General features: G+C 38.6%; 1 protein-coding gene across 1 annotated transcript in view; it reads right to left on the reverse strand.

Moving 5' to 3' along the window:
* Nucleotides 1-17451, reverse strand: part of LOC124788818 (cholinesterase-like) — a 92715-nt gene that overhangs the window by 44102 nt on the left and 31162 nt on the right. The window contains exon 5 of the mRNA XM_047256098.1: nt 15674-15873. Coding sequence (XP_047112054.1) covers nt 15674-15873 — 200 coding nt within the window. The remainder of the gene's footprint in view (nt 1-15673; nt 15874-17451) is intronic.

Raw genomic sequence — 17451 nt, forward strand, 5'->3', positions numbered from 1 at the left:
CTTGGTACGCATCTGCTTTATCCTTTATGCCCACGTGTGTTGTTCTGTCAGTACGTGCATTGAAACAGTTACGCTCCGGCTGGAACAGTGGCTTGTGCTTTACGTTCATGCACCCTGACTCATTTGTTTTGCTGCAGGCAGCTGTAATTTCAGAGACTTTTTTCGTCGCGATTGTCTTAGCCCGGTGGTGCCTAGTATCCGAGAACAAGACAGCTAACGTGTGACCTGTTGTTTTGGGTTTTGGAGTCCTGTTTGGGCAACCTAGTTATCTCGCACACAGATGTATTGCTGCCGAGTGAGGTTAGTCCTAATCTTGTGGAACTGACCTTTCAGTGACTGGCTCGTCTGAAAATTAATTAATTTAACCCTTATGGTGTGTTGTTTTTTTGCTTTCAATGGCGAATTTCTTGTCATTCATTTCTTTATGTTTCGCCGTTAATAGTACCTGTAAGATAGCAAGGTCTTGAAGGGCTTGCGTATCGTGACTGTATTTTTGGCAACTGTTTAATTTGATTTCTTGTTTATTGGTCTGGTGAAAACTTATGCCAAATTTATTAATTTCCGCCTGTGGTTCGGAAGTTGGTTTGAAGGTAAATCCGTTGGTAAATCTTTACTGGACCTAACTGTTAACTGATCTTGCGTTGAACTAATGCCATTATTAAATCATTTCTTGTGTGCTATAAATTGTATTACCATAGACAAGGAGACAGGTCACATTCTGTGGTCGGGGTAGACACGGTTGCTGCTTTGCGCGTGGCGTCTTGGCGCTCGCTATCATTTCCCGCGTTAGTACGGGCGGCGTGAGATTTGTTTGCTCGCGGTTGTATGGCCGCTAGTCAGCTGTGCCTGCTCCCGCTTCAGGGTGTGCCGTGTTTCGTAAAGCGTAGGCCGACTTTCAGTCACTGTTACTCCTGTGTTGCCGGCCTAAGTGGCCGTGCGGTTAAAGGCGCTGCAGTCTGGAACCGCAAGACCGCTACGGTCGCAGGTTCGAATCCTGCCTCGGGCATGGATGTTTGTGATGTCCTTAGGTTAGTTAGGTTTAACTAGTTCCAAGTTCTAGGGGACTAATGACCTCAGCAGTTGAGTCCCATAGTGCTCAGAGCCATTTGAACCATTTTACTCCTGTGTTGCTGTCGGTCGCTTACCGAAACGTTAGTCTGTTTTAGCACAGTGGCCACTGGGCCGTGACGATGTCGGTGGATGACCAGCGTTGGGGCGGTCGTCCGCTCTGAGTGGCTTCGGTCGCTTGGACTTGGCAGCTACCTTCTGGTTAAACAGATCAAACTTGTTTATTTGCTGTAAATTCCTAAGTAGTTTGTGAGAAAAGTTGTAACTCAGTTTTTCATGATTTTACACAATTAAAGCCTTTTGGAAAGGCATTTTCCTATCTAAGTTCTAATTAAATGAGAATTCTTTATTGGGTTTATTCACCTGTTGAAGCTTAGCATAAAATTTGTAACTTAGCTTTCATGATTTTACTAAATTTAAACATTCTTGTAAAGCAGTCCTTTATCTACGTTTTATTGATTGGTAATTCTTTATTGGGGTTATTTACTGGTTGAAGGTTAACATATGTTTGTAACCAAGTTTATGTCCTTGCTTAATTGAGATTTGTTAAGAGCCTTTATTGCTGGAAGATCATTAAAGCTTGGGTGCTTGTAATTATGAATACTGTTGTCTGTCTATGTTGTGGGCTACCCTTCCACTTCCACAGCCAAGCTGTCCTATTTACCAGAACATAAATAATGTCACAATACTTTGCCAGATGATGTAAAAATTTACCAATGAAGCTTCCTGACAGATTAAAGCTGTGTGCCGGACCGAGACTCGAACTTGGGACCTTTGCCTTTCATGGTACTGGCAGAATTGAAGCTGATAGGAAGGGTCGTCAGTCGTGCTTGGGTAGCTCAGTTGGTAGAGCTCTGGCCTGCGATAGGCAAAGGTCCCAAGTTCGAGTCTCGGTCCGGCACACAGTTTTAATCTGTCAGGAAGTTTCATATCAGCACACACTCCGCTGCAGACTGAAAATCTCATTCAAGTATATGTATCGGCATAATCTGCTGATTGGTTTCCACAAAATTCCAAGTACAAAATTTTAAAGATAGGAAGCTATAAGACAAGTTTTAAAATCCGTTTTATGTAAAAACATACTATAGATGTTTTTATTAAGTTACAGCTGATATTTTTCGAGTTATTAACTGATGTTTGTATTAAAATTTGTGAAACCATGATAAATTAACTAGTCTTTATGAGTAAGTTACAGTGATAAAATTATAGCACTAAGCTCATTAGACGTAATGATGAAACTTTATCAAACTGCTAGATAACTACGTATTTTTACAGAGTTACAGACAGTAGAATAGAGGCAGTTTAGTGATCTCAATCGGTTCTTTCTTCCGTTAGAAAAATAGTAGAAGTCGGAATTTAAGAGTTACCTAACCGATATTTTTATGGTATATACATATAGTACAGTACTCCTCATAGAAAAACTGGGATTGTTGTTAGTCTTAAACTAACAGCGATGTGTTAGATTCTTTAGTCAGAATGAGTGGACTCTGAGCTCTGCTGCAAGTACTTAAGGTGTTCTAACTACAAGTGTAATGTTTGCGAGACCGCAGCGCCAGTATATAAGGACCAGCATAATAGTATGGGATTAATTCAATCATCATCAATAGCCCGTGATGTATCCGTTACGCCTCAGGATGCACCGTACTTCTGTACTTGACCACGTAGGCAAAGCCTCACGTGTCAATGAAGCCAACTGACTTGTGTGTTTATCGATCGAATTGGTTATCCTTCATTTTTGTGCAAATGTTTAGAGATGAATTTTCATGGACTCACAATTCATTGGTTAACTAGTGTTTTAGTTTCGATGTTTCTAGTTTGTGTGCCACCCGAACAACAAGAAACTGTGTGGCAAGTGGCGTCACTTATTCATCATTTTCAAAATGAGCAATTAACTGTACTTAATTATCAGATGAAGCGATAGTAAGTAATACTTGGAACATCGAACACAGGTCGTCTCTGAACTGTAGTGAGTGTTGATTATGATCAGAAAACTTCAACGAATTTAGAAAATGTTCATTTGTGTGTGTGAATATTTCTTGAGACCACTGGTTTGTTAAAGCAGTAAATTCTTATTACCGTAATGCCAGACACGTTTTGATTATAAATAAAGAGTTTGAATATATTATTCCACTTCGGCGAGCTGGATTGTGGACTTGTGGATTGGATATTATAGGCAGCAGGTTTCTCGAATACTTTCTGGCGGCCCACATAAATAAGTTCCCGAATTTTGTAAACGGCAGCGTATTTAAAATCGCACACATGCACATTAAATACCTCAAAAACAAACAATATCTCATGAATCAACAAAAAAAAATTTAACACCTCACCCCCACATATAGTGCACACTGGTCAGGAAAAATAAACACGGAAATGATTGGTGTAGAAAGAGAACTCGGTAGGTACTAACAGAACACCGGAACGAAACATACAGCACCACGCTGAGGCACCAACGGCGCTGAGCGGCTGAGTGCAGAGGGAGATGATGCATCACTGCGGTTCTACGTGGGTCTACAGCTCGCAGCGCACGCTCACCCGGGTCAGCCCCCGCCCCCTAGAGAGCTACCGTACCAAGCAGCTGCGTTTGCTACCCGCATTACGTCACTGAATGTCACTTCCCGACTGCTGGTACATCGCGCCACCATCTCTTCTTCGAATTTAGGTTAATAAGTTAGGTCACGAGTACTAAAAGTATTTATTTATGACTTCTAATCAATTAACAAAGATGAGATCTACCGTAAAGAGCGGTTAATATTAAAATACGAGGGTGAGTCAAATGGAAACCGTAAATTTGTAATAACAAATCGAAATATCGCACCGTTATCCTGTAAGCTGGTAATCGTGCTACAAACAGCGTGCAGAATGGCCTGTAGGTGGCAGCATAGTGCAGATGCACACATACTGTCGCAGTATCAGTATAAAGATGGCCGCCCCACTTGCGACTTGCACCAAGGAAGAAAGCGCTCTGTTATGCTGTTTTTGCGTAATGAAGGTGTGAAACCTATTGATATTCATCGACACATGAAGGTTCAGTATGGTGATGCATGTTTGTCATAGCAGCAACTCTACGAATGCGGTAGGAAGTTCGCAAATGGTGTGGCTTCAGTGAAGATGCTCCTCGTCCAGGTCAGGCACAACGAGTTGTGACTCCACAGAACATTGCAGCAGTTCAAGCCAAAGTGATTTCCATATGTTTGGACCACTCAAAGACGCAATGGGATGGAGAGGTACGCCATGTGGTGCATGAGTGGTTGTGCGGACTACCAAAAGAATTTTTTTTCTAAAGGGATTTAGGCACTCTGTAAGCGCTAGAGGACTCGCATTGAGCGTGGGGGAGATTATGTTGAAAAGTGATACAGCTTTGTACCACTTCTGCACAATAAATAATATTTAAAAAAATATTTAAGGTTTTCATTTGACTCACCCTCGTACAACCACTCACGCTGATCTGGTAGAGATAAACATCAAAGGTGACCGTCATTTGGAAGTATTCATAGATCCAAGGGAAGTGACAGTGACACTGAATTTGTTGATTCAGAAAATCAAAGGAGTGAAACTCCATTGAGACTGGCTGAAGTACAAACTGGAAATGCAGAGATGTTAGAGAGGATTCAATTGGTTTTTGCTAAAATTCAAATTGCCAATGAATATTTAAAATCCACTGAAAATAAAGTTCAAAATAAAATTGAATCCAGTAACAGGGAAATAAAGAATATGATTATTACAGTATCTCTGTTTTAGTGTCTGTGCATGCATGCATTTCTGAAGGAACAGGCACTGCTGATGATTTACAGCTGTATTCGATATACGAAATGTATTCTCAATTTGCTAACACGATTAAACAGCAGCTGCACCATTTACTAGTAACACATTCAAGTTTCTGCCAGACAGGGACTCGGATCTAGATTTCATCCTGCTCGCTAGCGGTCACCTTAACCTCTTGCGCAATCTGGGTACGCCATCAGAACCAACCCAATCCCTAGTGTTTAACCACATATATGAATATCTGAAGGACATAGTAATATGAAGACCAGATATTGTGCAAACACCGACATCGTGACTATCAATAATGTATCCATGTTTCGACAGGCCAAAAGGACTATAAAATATTAGTCTCTTCCTGTGCGGGAAACAATCACGAAATATGCTAGCGTATGGATTGTGGACTCCGCGAAATATGAAAGTTTGGATCGGTCCTCGAGGAGCGCCCATATTGCTGAAGTTGTCAAGGCGACTCCTCGTGATAAGCGGAAAATTCGTGTTCGAGTCCCAGTCCGGCATAAAATTCCATGCGTGTCTAGTAAATGGTACAGCTGATGGAATAATCATACTGACAAGCTGCTAATACATTTCATATACTGAATACGATTGTAGATCATCAACATTGTCTGTTCTTCCAGATATGCATGCATCCCTCAAGGATATCTGCATCGTACTTCACAGATACTGTGAAGTGGAGATACTGCAAAAACTGCATTTCATGCCAAAGCAGAAGCAAACTGACGAGAAAAACACTTTCGCTCCCTGTGCGGGCGTCACATAACGTGCGAGGAGTATGGGACGAGACCACAGGACAATTGGAAGTTACGATCGGTTCCGGAGGCGTGCTCGGAGTGGTTAAGGCTGCCGCTCACGATAAACGGGCAGTCCTGGTCCAAGACGCCGTCCGGCACAAATTTTCACGTGTTTGAAGTAAATGGCGTAGCTGATGTGTAATCGTATTCGCAAACTGCAAGTACATTCCGTGAATTAAAAAATAATTTAAAGCATGAAGTGGAATCCAGTAATAAAGAAGGAGGAAATGAATTCAAAATTGGATGGCCCAAATTTTAAAGTTCATTCCAAGCATCAAGATTTAAAAATCAAACTATGGCAACAGTTATCCTTATTGAAGACTATTTTCAAAACCGAAATCGATGAATTTCGTAATGAATACAAAAAGGAGAATGAACTCTTAGAAAAGAGGTTAACACAAAGATTATAAAAGAAGTCCGATATTTTTTCTAAAGAGGTTGTAAATGTATATACTAAAGTGAATATCCACAGACGTCAAAACTGTAGAAGATGATTTTGTTATTTCAACAATTCGACAAAAAAGATTTCTGATAAAGTAAAAACAGTACAAGTCCCAATAGTGGACTCAAACATAAGCATTGCTAACACACAAAGCAGAGTAACATCTGTTGTTTCTTGTAACTATACTGTGCAACATGTTGCTTCTGTTGATGCCAATTTCGTTGCTTATAGGCCATTTCTGTATTTTGATCGGGACACGCAAACACACGGATTAGGAGTCTAAAATAATTTGGAAAACGTGTTGCCGAATGGATGGTTTCAGCGCGAGGAAAATCTTTCATTGGCAGACATTTGTCATTGAATTCTTTGCGTTGGTCAGCTGATGTCATGCTACGTTGTCAAACACTTTCTAAGTTCAGATCTGCTTTCCTGAGTCAGTGCTGGTCCCATAAAAATCAGAAAGATGTATTATGACAGTTTTCGGGTGGTAAAAAGTATGCCCTTGGTCGGGAATCAGAAAGTGTGTTTATCGTCTGTCGCATTTGACAGAAAAGGTGAAAGCGGAAATAAAATTATTGAAGTTAGAAGTTAAATTGGCTTTGCATTGAGGGAAAATCATTTCCGCACTTAGGTAAAATGTGGATGGATTCGTTGAATATCTGGAACGCGTACAGAGGGTGTCAGCTAATGAAGAACGATTGCCTAATAATAACAGGCCCTCGGATAGAACTCCAAACAACAGAAATGTTCAGGGAGGAAACATGAATCTTGGGAGACTATAAGTTGTAAATACGAACTCTGGTTTTCGTGGCAGAGGCAGAGGAGGAGCTCGATAGCCGCCACTTTTTCAAAACTTTGACGAAGAAAAACTTGTACAGAATGTACCGCTCACGCAAAACGTAGAGCAGAGTGCGATCCGATCTGAAACTTCTTTTACTGAGAGTAGTAGTTTGTGCGAAGGAAACGTCCATAAGGAAACCGGCGCTCACCAGGCGGAGTAAATAATACAGCCAGTAACTGACACAAAGGCCAAAGTAGGTAATTAATATCCGCAAGCCGACAATAGAGATTATCACAGTCTTGAACACGGCTGTTTGTAGCAACTGTAAGTTTCCAATTAATAAAGTACGCAGCCAATCAGTGTCGTAATTTACTTACTTTTGGACTTGAACCATGTTTCGATAATTGGAGGGCTGTATTCTTTAGAAAAACAATGAACACTTCTGTTAACAACAGCAAAAGATATCTGACTTCTAATATGAAAATAAAACGTTACGGTGCTTGCTTGAATTACATTTTGTGAAATATATTACATCCATCACGAGCTAAGGTGATCCAGTCACATATGGACAATGTCAATTAAATATCCATTAAAACTTCGATATTGAAACACGTATGGTTATTGAACAGACAAACCTTAATGTAAGCTGTTAGCAACTAGCTGCAACGCTTACATAGACTAGTACAGAGCGCGCATCATGATGTGACCTGACACCGTAATGAAGACTGAGATATGTAATATTTACATTTTCATACAGTGACATGCCGTCGTAACACAAAAATGTTGCTACCAGCCCGCAGTTCGTGGTCGTGCGGTAGCGTTCTCGCTTCCCACGCCCGGGTTCCCGGGTTCGATTCCCGGCGGGGTCAGGGATTTTCTCTGCCTCGTGATGGCTGGGTGTTGTGTGATGTCCTTAGGTTAGTTAGGTTTAAGTAGTTCTAAGTTCTAGGGGACTGATAACCATCGATGTTAAGTCCCATAGTGCTCAGAGCCATTTTTTTGTTGCTACCAGTATGATGTAGTATAGCAGCAATGACGTAAAGTTAGATGAAGTTAAAAGGGGTACGTAAGTTCTACATCATCTCAAATTGGACTTCCGCATTTTTTCAAATGTATAAAGTCGAGAAAAATACTGTATCAACATAAGACATACGCAGGATGCTTCTCTACTGGAAAATGTAGAGAAAATTCGTAAGCTTTGAAAGGGACGTTACGGGAAGAAAATATCAAAGCACTTGAGAAAAACGCATCCGACGAGCAAGTGATACCTATAAGCAAGGTACCGCGGTAAGATTAAACGATCGCGAGCAATGGCTTGAAATCGCTAAAGATCTTATGTTTCTTAATTGCAACTATTCGTTTAAAATAACGCAATCTTCCCTTATCGTGTGTGTAGAATTCTCTAATTCCTCCGATATATTCGAGCTCTACTCTTTCCTTACTTTCTACAAAACCTCTATTTATTTTACTCGTTTCGGAATGTGATCTGATGTCATGAAGTGTTTTCCAAAATTAGAATTATGGCTATTGATACCTGTTTTACACAAAAGGTGTTCTTTATATCTAACGTCAAAAGCCCTCCTAGTTTGTCCGATATAAAACATTGGACATGCATCGCATCTTATCTTATAGACACCTGAACTGCATAAGTGGCCGTTCGTGTTTTTAATATTACAGATGGAGTTTTCCTTTAAACTGCTGGCAGTGGAGAATGCTATTTTGCAACCATATTTCCTAACCAGCAAACTTCTAATCCTGTATGACATATTGCCTAAAAAAGGTATCGAGATATATCTTTCATTTCCACTTTTCCCGTTTTTACAATCGCCTAAACCACTAATTCTGTGTCTTGTTTTCTTCTCGATTTTTTTCTACCATAGATGGAGCATATCAGTTATTATAAGTTACAGTTTTAATTAAATTCACCTCCTTCTCAATTTTGCACGATTTATGTCTGAGTCAAAGAAGGCCATCTTATGAGACGGAGGGTGCGTTGAATCAAATGGTATAATTTTATCCGCACTGGCTGTCTTACGATAAATATCGAAATTTATTCTCTCATCTGTAATCGCGAATTTAGATCTTCGCGATTTCCATTTCGCAAATCGCAAGTAAATTTAATTTTTTCGTGAAAATTGCTAAATTTTCCTAGCAGCTGATCAATTTTCATTTTGGTCCCATTATACACAGTTAAAATGTCATCAGCACACTTCGAACAGAACTGAATTCCTGAATTTGTAGGTGCATGATTTTCAAAAAATTATAGATTACTCACGGTTGCTGCTAATAGCCACGTTCAATAATGTGAAATTCCTACCTGAGGTAGTATCCAAGGCTCTAAAAAAATATAAGAACCTCAAAAAAAAAATTTAACGCAAGTATGGCTATCCCTTTCAATAGACGTTGTGAAAAATGCAGCTGCAACAGAACTACATAAAATCTCATGTCAACGCTAGACTGCATGAAGGAACCTATGACACTCAAAAGATTGGTTAATCTCAGACAGAAAGAAATAGAATCTGAATGGAGAGGCGTATTATTTGTTTTTAGAATTAACCAAAGTACCCCATTTACAGTTTTATTTTCAAACAGATATGGCATGGGCTTTTGTTAATCAATGATTAGTGAATTCAAAAACGAAACTTATGAAAATTATGAAAGGAACGTAGCTAATCTTAGAAGTTTGCTTCCTGTAGTGGAATATCTTAATTATATTTCAGAAATCCTGCCACAAAATCTTTAACAGATTGCTTTATAAAAAGAAAATAAATTTCACACAGGAAGAAAAATCATATTGATGAAAGGGCTTATTTATATTTATTTCTGGCATTAAGGACCTGGTTGCAGTAGAAAATCTAATTTTGGACCTAGTGTTAGAGAATTTAAAAATCGACAGAGCCCAGCAGATCAGAGTATCCCATGACATATGTAATAAAATTAGTGAAAACGATTTAGTAGACAGTTCTCATAAAATAAAGATCTAAAGGTGACTAAAATATTATGCAAGTGTTAGATATGAAGCAGCGATCGTAACGATATCAGATAAAGGATATATGGTAGTTAATCGCTACTAAAAATGAATATACAGTGTGAACATCAATAAAACTGCCAAACTGCGGGGACGCATTCCTGAGTGGAAATGGACGGAAAATGGTCCTATTGAGATGTGTCCAGAAATGTGTCCTTGCCGCGGTAGATAGCGCTGACGAATGAAAGTTCCTCTGCCACGTGCCGTGCGTTTCTTGCCTGTTCCAGACTGTGTGGTTGACGCTGCGTACTGCATGCAGCAGGGAGGTCTGGTATTGACGTCGGGAACGAGCCGAGATGGTGTTTGTGTACAGCCAAGCAGATGGAAACGGTCGAAAGGCAGCACGGCTATATCAAACCATTTACTCTCACAGATGCAAACTCCATTTCAAACCGTTTTCGGGCGTTTTCTGATCACGGGCCCTATCAGACAGACGAACGTGCAGAGAGGCAGCGGACTGTGTATTTAGATCACATTTGGAGGACCGAGTTCTGCAGGATATTCAGACGAACCACATACAAGCCCCAGGCAAGAGGCACGCCAACATGGTGCAACCCATTGTACCATTACTTGTATCCTGCATGACAACCGCTACCATTCCTATCGCCAGCAATCCCAAGAACGCCACTTTCCACTTGTGACGTGGATGCGATGCAGCTCTGTATAGTGTTCCGGGACGATTTGTTGTCACTGTACGCACACCATCCATTTCCGAACACATACTCATAGGATCTTTCTCTTCCGTTTCCAGTCAGGAATTGGCCCCTGTTATTTGTCGGTTTTATTAATGTTCACCCTGTATAACTAAAACCATGAAATTATAGGAAGATTACGTTTCCGAATTGGAGGAGAATTCGTTTACCACCATGCAAAAAAGAAATTAGGATTGTCATAGGTGATTCCAGGCATTTGGCTAAAACTTTTCCAAAAAAAGTAATTGATTAATATGAATCCACGGGTTTTGGGGTTCGATATACAGTTTGCTCACTGTGAAGTCCCAGCTGAATGATTTTTTTTTTCAGTTTCAAATTTCATTCCTTGTTTTTTGCAGTCAGTAGTTTATAAGAATTATACATCTTCATATGTGCGTGTAGATCATTAATGTGTAAGGATCTTAAGGATCTCGTGGTGTAAGAATTATTTAAAGATTTTGATGTGCTTGATTCATGACACGGCAATCACAAGTGGAGAGTTTGCATTAGTGGATTTAAAATTTTCATTGAAATTCTGTAACTTCTTGACAATAGCAGAAAAAATAGTAGTAAATGATGTCTGTAAAATCTTAAACTAGAATTAGTAGGAAAATAAAAACAATTTACATAAAAATTGTGGAATCTGATGTTTTCTGAAACCTAAAGAAATTAAATTTGCCTAAAACTGTATTTTAAAGTTGGTAATAATTTTGTATGTAATTAAGAGAGTTTGGTAATATTGTGCCATATAAAGGCAAGAGAAAGGTTTTTGTTATTAGTTGAACGAGATGCGAGGAAGTAGCGTGATGCTCATGTTATAAATATGTCTAATGATGCCAGTGAGTTAATGAAAGGAAATGAGGAAGGTAGGAATAAGTGACGTACTACATTGACAAATTAAAAGCTGAGAAATATATCAAATGAAAAGGTTGGAGTTTCATATCTAGATTAGTTTATCTCATGTCTCAAAAATGTGCTTTAAAAACTCATATACCGACTGTAAGCCAAAAAGTTGATTAAAATGTTGTAATAACAAACACGGACTGTGATGTGAGGAGATAAAATCGTTTCAAAAAATATAGATTATTGTGAAATCAAAATATAATAAATACTCCTTTTGATAATGGTTAAGGGAATGCAAAGTAGCTGGCGACAAAAAATTACTTTCATTGAAAACTGATCTGCATTCAACTCGAACCATGTGAAGCCAGCTCACTGATGTTACTCAACTTCACGAGATAAGAAACTGGTATAATATTACAACGCAAATTAGCCAATACATGACAGAGTACAATACCGATAAGGACATATTAGAACCCAAGCACAACTTTTTATAAACAACAGAAGTTGTGTATCAGGTCCTGTACAAAATAAGAATTAATATCACAAGAAACAACATCAAGCATTTTATGAGATGTACTGTCAACAGTAGTCTTCAGAACAGAGGTAACAATTTTGAAAAATAATGTTATCCCTGTAAACGTCTATTACAATTAAGTAAATAGTAAAAAAGATTAAGTAAACTTTTTTACATTTTTGCCCTTCCTTAGCATAGTATGGGAACAGAAACTGAGGCTGTGGTAGCTCTTTGTCAGGGTCATGGAAGCCTCACGTATCTGTAGTCTATGAACTGTGCGGAGGATAGCGGCGAAAAGAATACCAGGCAAACTTTCCCGTGTAATATAATAGAAAGATGAGAAGAACGCTCAGCAATGTCACTTCCCCCTCTACCCAAAGTAAGTAGTGAATGAGCTGCCGCTAGGACGACCTTAAAAGTGCTCTCTAAAGAGCTGTAAAGTAATTATTGAGTACCAGAATTTTTATATGTCAAGGGTTTGTCGATTTTCTTTCCAGGAATATTGACTGAAACAGAATTATAGAAAAGAAAGATATTATAACTAAAAAGCTGATTTCATCTGAAGGTAAACAGATGATTAAATCAAAATCAAATTTTTCTTTCATATGAAATCAAATTTTCAATATTTAGGTTCATAAATGTTCAAATATGTCGATTTTAGTTTCTTAATGCGTAAGTATATAGTGTTTTGTGCGTATAATAATAGTAAGAGAAATTGTTAATAATAAGTATTTAATAGACGTATGAAAAATTATCCATCGCTTGCTTAAAATATTCAATTTTATGTTAAAGTTTCTTATCACAAATAGGGGGTGAAGTGAGGAAGCAAAGTCTATGGCCAAAAAGCGAAGGTGGTGAACGAATGAGATTGGTAGTTCAGGGTCACCCAACCAAGGCGAACATGGCCGCGATTAACGTGTGCAAGAGCACTCAGACAAAGCATTATGCAACGATCTAAAGTAAAATTAAATAAACAAAACCTGTCATAATATTTTGTCAGATAATACAAAATCATACCAATCTCTTCTATATTCAGGTTCAGCATAATCCACCGAATAGTTTCCAAATAAAGTCTACTTATTACGAAATTTCAAAAGTGCGAAATATTAAAGATAGAAGATTATAATTTTGGGTTTCACTTCCGTATTATCTAAAATCATAATGCAGATGTTTTTATTAAGTTACGTCTTTTATTTTTAAAGTTACTAAGTGAAACCCTGTTTTTGCACTAAAATCACGACACATTAATTGGCCTTTAGAACTCAGTTTAATGATAAAATTACGTTACCGTGTTTATTAAAAGTAGTCATGGACTTGCAGATAATTATGTAACTTTACAGAAATACAGACGGTACACGAGAGACAGATCAGTCTGATTTTGTGATGTATAATGTGTTTGTACATTATGAATTACTTTGAAGAAAACGATCTGTTGGCATGTAGTCAGAAAATATCGTTCTTATGAAACAGTAGGTCTTTATTCACACGACTTAAGTGCTATGAAAGGGGATCCCCAATTAACTCCACATTTCTAGATTTCCACAAATTTTTGACACAGACACTCACAAGCGGCTTCTGGTGAAGCTCTTTGCGTGGTGTATAACCTCACTCATCCGACTGAATTCGTGATTTTCTGTCAGACCAGTCGTCAGATCATACAAGTAAGTACTAAAATGAATTCGTTACATTTAGGTTACGCTATAAGTCAATCAAATCCAAAGACTGTCAGCTCCATTAAGTACCTAGGAACTACAATTACAAACATCTTCAGTCGGAACGATCACATAGAAAATGTGGACAAGGCGAACCAACGATTGCGTTTGATTGGAAGAACACTTATAAGATGCAAAATGTCTTCTAAACTGGCTACCTTACGTTTATCCGTCCTCTTCTGTAATACTGCTGCACGATATGAGATGCTTACCGGATAGGATTAACGAAGGACGTCGAAAAAGTTAAAAGAAGGCAGCACGTTCTGTATTATGGCGAAATAAGAAAGTCACGAATATGATAAGCGAGCTGGGATGACAGTCATTAACACAAAGGCGTCTTTCGTTGCGGCGAGATCTTTTCATGAAATTTCAGTCATCATCTTCCTCCACCCAATGCGAAAATATCCTGTCGACTACCACCTATGTAGAGATAAATGATAATCGCAGTAAAATAAGAGAAAACAGAGGTTTTACAGAAAGAGTTAGGTATTCGTTTTCCCCGTGCGTCTTTCGAGAGTTTAGCAGAAGAGAAATATATGAAGGTAGTATATGGTTCCCGAAAGAACAGATACCATTGATGACCATGCAGCTTTTCTAGAGTGAAATGATAATAGAGCGTCTGCCATGTAAGCAGTAGATCCCGGGTTCGAGTCCCGGTCGGGGCACACATTTTCAACCTGTCCCCAAAGATGTATATCAACACCTGTTTGCAGCTAGGGTGTCGATTTAATTATCATTTCAGAAGAGAAATAGTGTGAAAGTGGCTGGATGAACGGCCTACCGGGCACGTAAATGTCATGCAGATAGAGATGCAGATGTAGATGTGGAAAGCAAAATTTGTGTCGATCCTTGAGAGATGGAGACAACCTCGCTGCGTGATCGAAAGAGAATTAAGTGAAAGCTCGAGGGCCAGGGCCACCACAATAATTTATTTTGTTAGTTAGAAAGTGTATCGATTCAGCCATTAAGAAGTTATATTTTGAATAATTCCTTTAAAAGTAGCCTGATTTTAATTATTATCAATATTTTCATTTGTAGGTATGATTAGTCCTTCTGGTAACTGACCCATTTCGATAATAATTTGTAACCATGCATGTTACTATCACTTTATGAAATTACTTCCATAATTATTAATCTAATTATGTACAAAAATGTGTTAAATCCTTAACATATATTCCTAATACTAAAAAATGCTGTTATTTTGTACTTGGATGTCCCTCATTCTTGCTACAAGTAGCTAAACTGATGTAAGTACATGTATAGCTAATGCTTTGCATCATCATACAAATTTTTGTGTACTATAATTACTGACATTTATTACATTTTAGCACTCTCTACGTAATTTTTCATCTTTACTTCGATACACAGAAACATTATTGTGTACGTACTTCCATCTTTCGAAAGAAAATTGCACTATAGTCCCTTGTCGTAAGTAGGAAATCAACGCTTGTAGGGAATTCGTGACCACCGTTCACCAATTATTCCGTTTGCTCTTTATTTCCTTGTTGATGCGATAATGGAGGCGATTCTGTTCTTCTTCCACGCCGCATATGCTTATTACTGTTGGTGACTAGAGTATCATACACAAGTATGTCTTAAACCAGACGAAGTTACGTGTCAGTTTGTTATTATCGTGTCAGTTTGCTATTATCGTGGAGAATGTTGTGAAAAACCTTCTCTATGCCCCTTAGAGGAATACACAAGTGTAGCTGAACATAGTGTTTGCTTTTTATTTGCGGTTCATTTTTCTTGCAGAATGCACATTAGAAAAAAAAAAAAAAAAAAGAAGCAGGGATTAGGCTGCAACGTTCTGTCGACGATGAAGTCGTTTAGAGACGCAGCAAAACGTTTGGATGGAGGAAGGCCATATCCTTCCAAAATAGAAATCAACACTGCAAATTGCCTTCTACAATTCATTCTTCAGTTTTGTCGTAAGAGGGTTAGTCCATCGTAGGCTGCGAACGTGAACGACAAATATTTCAGTTCAGAAATCATCTGGTACGAGGGCAGCTCAGGACTCACCTCATCTGTCATTAAGAGCGACTCCTCCACCAGCAGGTCAGTGGCTTTAACAGAGCGTAAGAACTGCACCAGCTGCTGTGCGTTTTCAGCTTCGTAGCCGAGAACGGAGCCCAGTCTGAAGGCGTGGTATCGGGGATCCCGTACCACGGACATGCCGGCTATGTAGGTGCCACTCTGGTCCACCAGCCGCGAGAACAGACCTGCAGCAGGAACAGGCTTCAACAACATACACTGAACACAGATAAAAAAGTGTGCAACCAGCAATCATTCTGGTATGTAAATTACGTTACTAAACTAGTTTCCCAATGTCTACACTCGTATTTACGCACTCATTCAAGAATCAAATAGTTTTCCTTACACCATTTATTGCAAGCGAACCATTCCCAATGGGACTAATAATGTCGTATGGTCTCCTGCTGCGGCTGCTAGCGTCGCAACGCATCTCAATATGCCTGAAAAACTTCTCGAAGTTTTTTATAGGGTTGTCATCGAAAGCAAACCAAGAGAACTGAAGAGATTAACTTTAACCCATGGCATGTTTCAGGTCTGATTATGTACCAGCAATGAAACCTTTGTGTTTTTACGTTCTATCATCGGTATGTCCACGCTTTGCCCTTCTCATGTGTACTAGTGCAGGTCGCACAGAAATAAAATCGCAAAGGCTGAAATTAAAGTGCATATACACTGTAGCTGTCCACAAATTCTTTCAAAGTTCTTGCAGACAAATGGCATTTCAAGACTTGGGTATTCTGCTTGGAAAACTCATAATTCACTTATATAGGCAAAATAAAGTTATATCTAATGCAGTTGCTATAGCATTTAAAATCTGCTTTAACGCCTCTTTATGTGGAAGCTAATTATTTATATTTCATGCTTGAAACTAAAACATTCGTCTGTTTGTTCCTAAACATGGAAATAAGGGTGAGAGCTACTTTTTGCCTTGAAGTTTAATTGTTTTTTATTACATTTCTCGTACAATGCAACAGTTTCATGACATGATTTCCATATGTGCAAAATAATGGAGTAACAGAACTTATTAGCATGAAAGTAAATGGGAATTCTTCAAAATTTGTAGAACCTCTGACTGTCTGTTCAAAAAGGAACAGCTTTCATACGTTTCTATACCAAAGATTTAATCAAAAATTCAGCGTTTTCACTTTTTAGACATTAAATTTATTTGTTTGTGGGATGTCACTGTAGATGTAGTTGTAATGTGAGCGTGGTACTGCAGAAAATGCTCTCACGAAAACTTCTTCTCAACTAAACAGCAAACATACAGAGAGGAGGTACCCGACATACAGAAATGATTCCCACGTACCTGTCGAATGGAGAAACAGAGAGTTTGAAGAGATATGTAGAGGTAAATAAACAATGGAAATTTGAGGGAAATAAGCTACAATCTTCATGGAGCTACGTTCCATTCATGCAGCTAAATGAAAGGCAAGTTGTTTTTTGTCACACCAGCTTCGCTACTTTTATCTACGAAGCATCTTCAGTAGCATGTAACATATGTTTTTTATATGTATAATAAATATATTATGCAATAGTTACAATGTGTTACTATGTGATTTTATCTCATATTTCAGATTAGAAACAAGTTTTGTACCCAAATTTCGTGATATTAATTTATTCATTGGCATTACTTATGACTTCCAGTGTTGTTAGTCCTCACGTGTGGTCCTGGAAATCTGTTCATTCGGCCCCATTCTCCAACTGGCCAATTTCCTAGGTTTATTCAGCCTCGTTTATTATGACACACCACTCGCATTTTCATTTTG

The sequence above is a fragment of the Schistocerca piceifrons genome, chromosome 3 (assembly GCF_021461385.2).
Source record: "Schistocerca piceifrons isolate TAMUIC-IGC-003096 chromosome 3, iqSchPice1.1, whole genome shotgun sequence".
NCBI lineage: Eukaryota > Metazoa > Arthropoda > Insecta > Orthoptera > Acrididae > Schistocerca > Schistocerca piceifrons.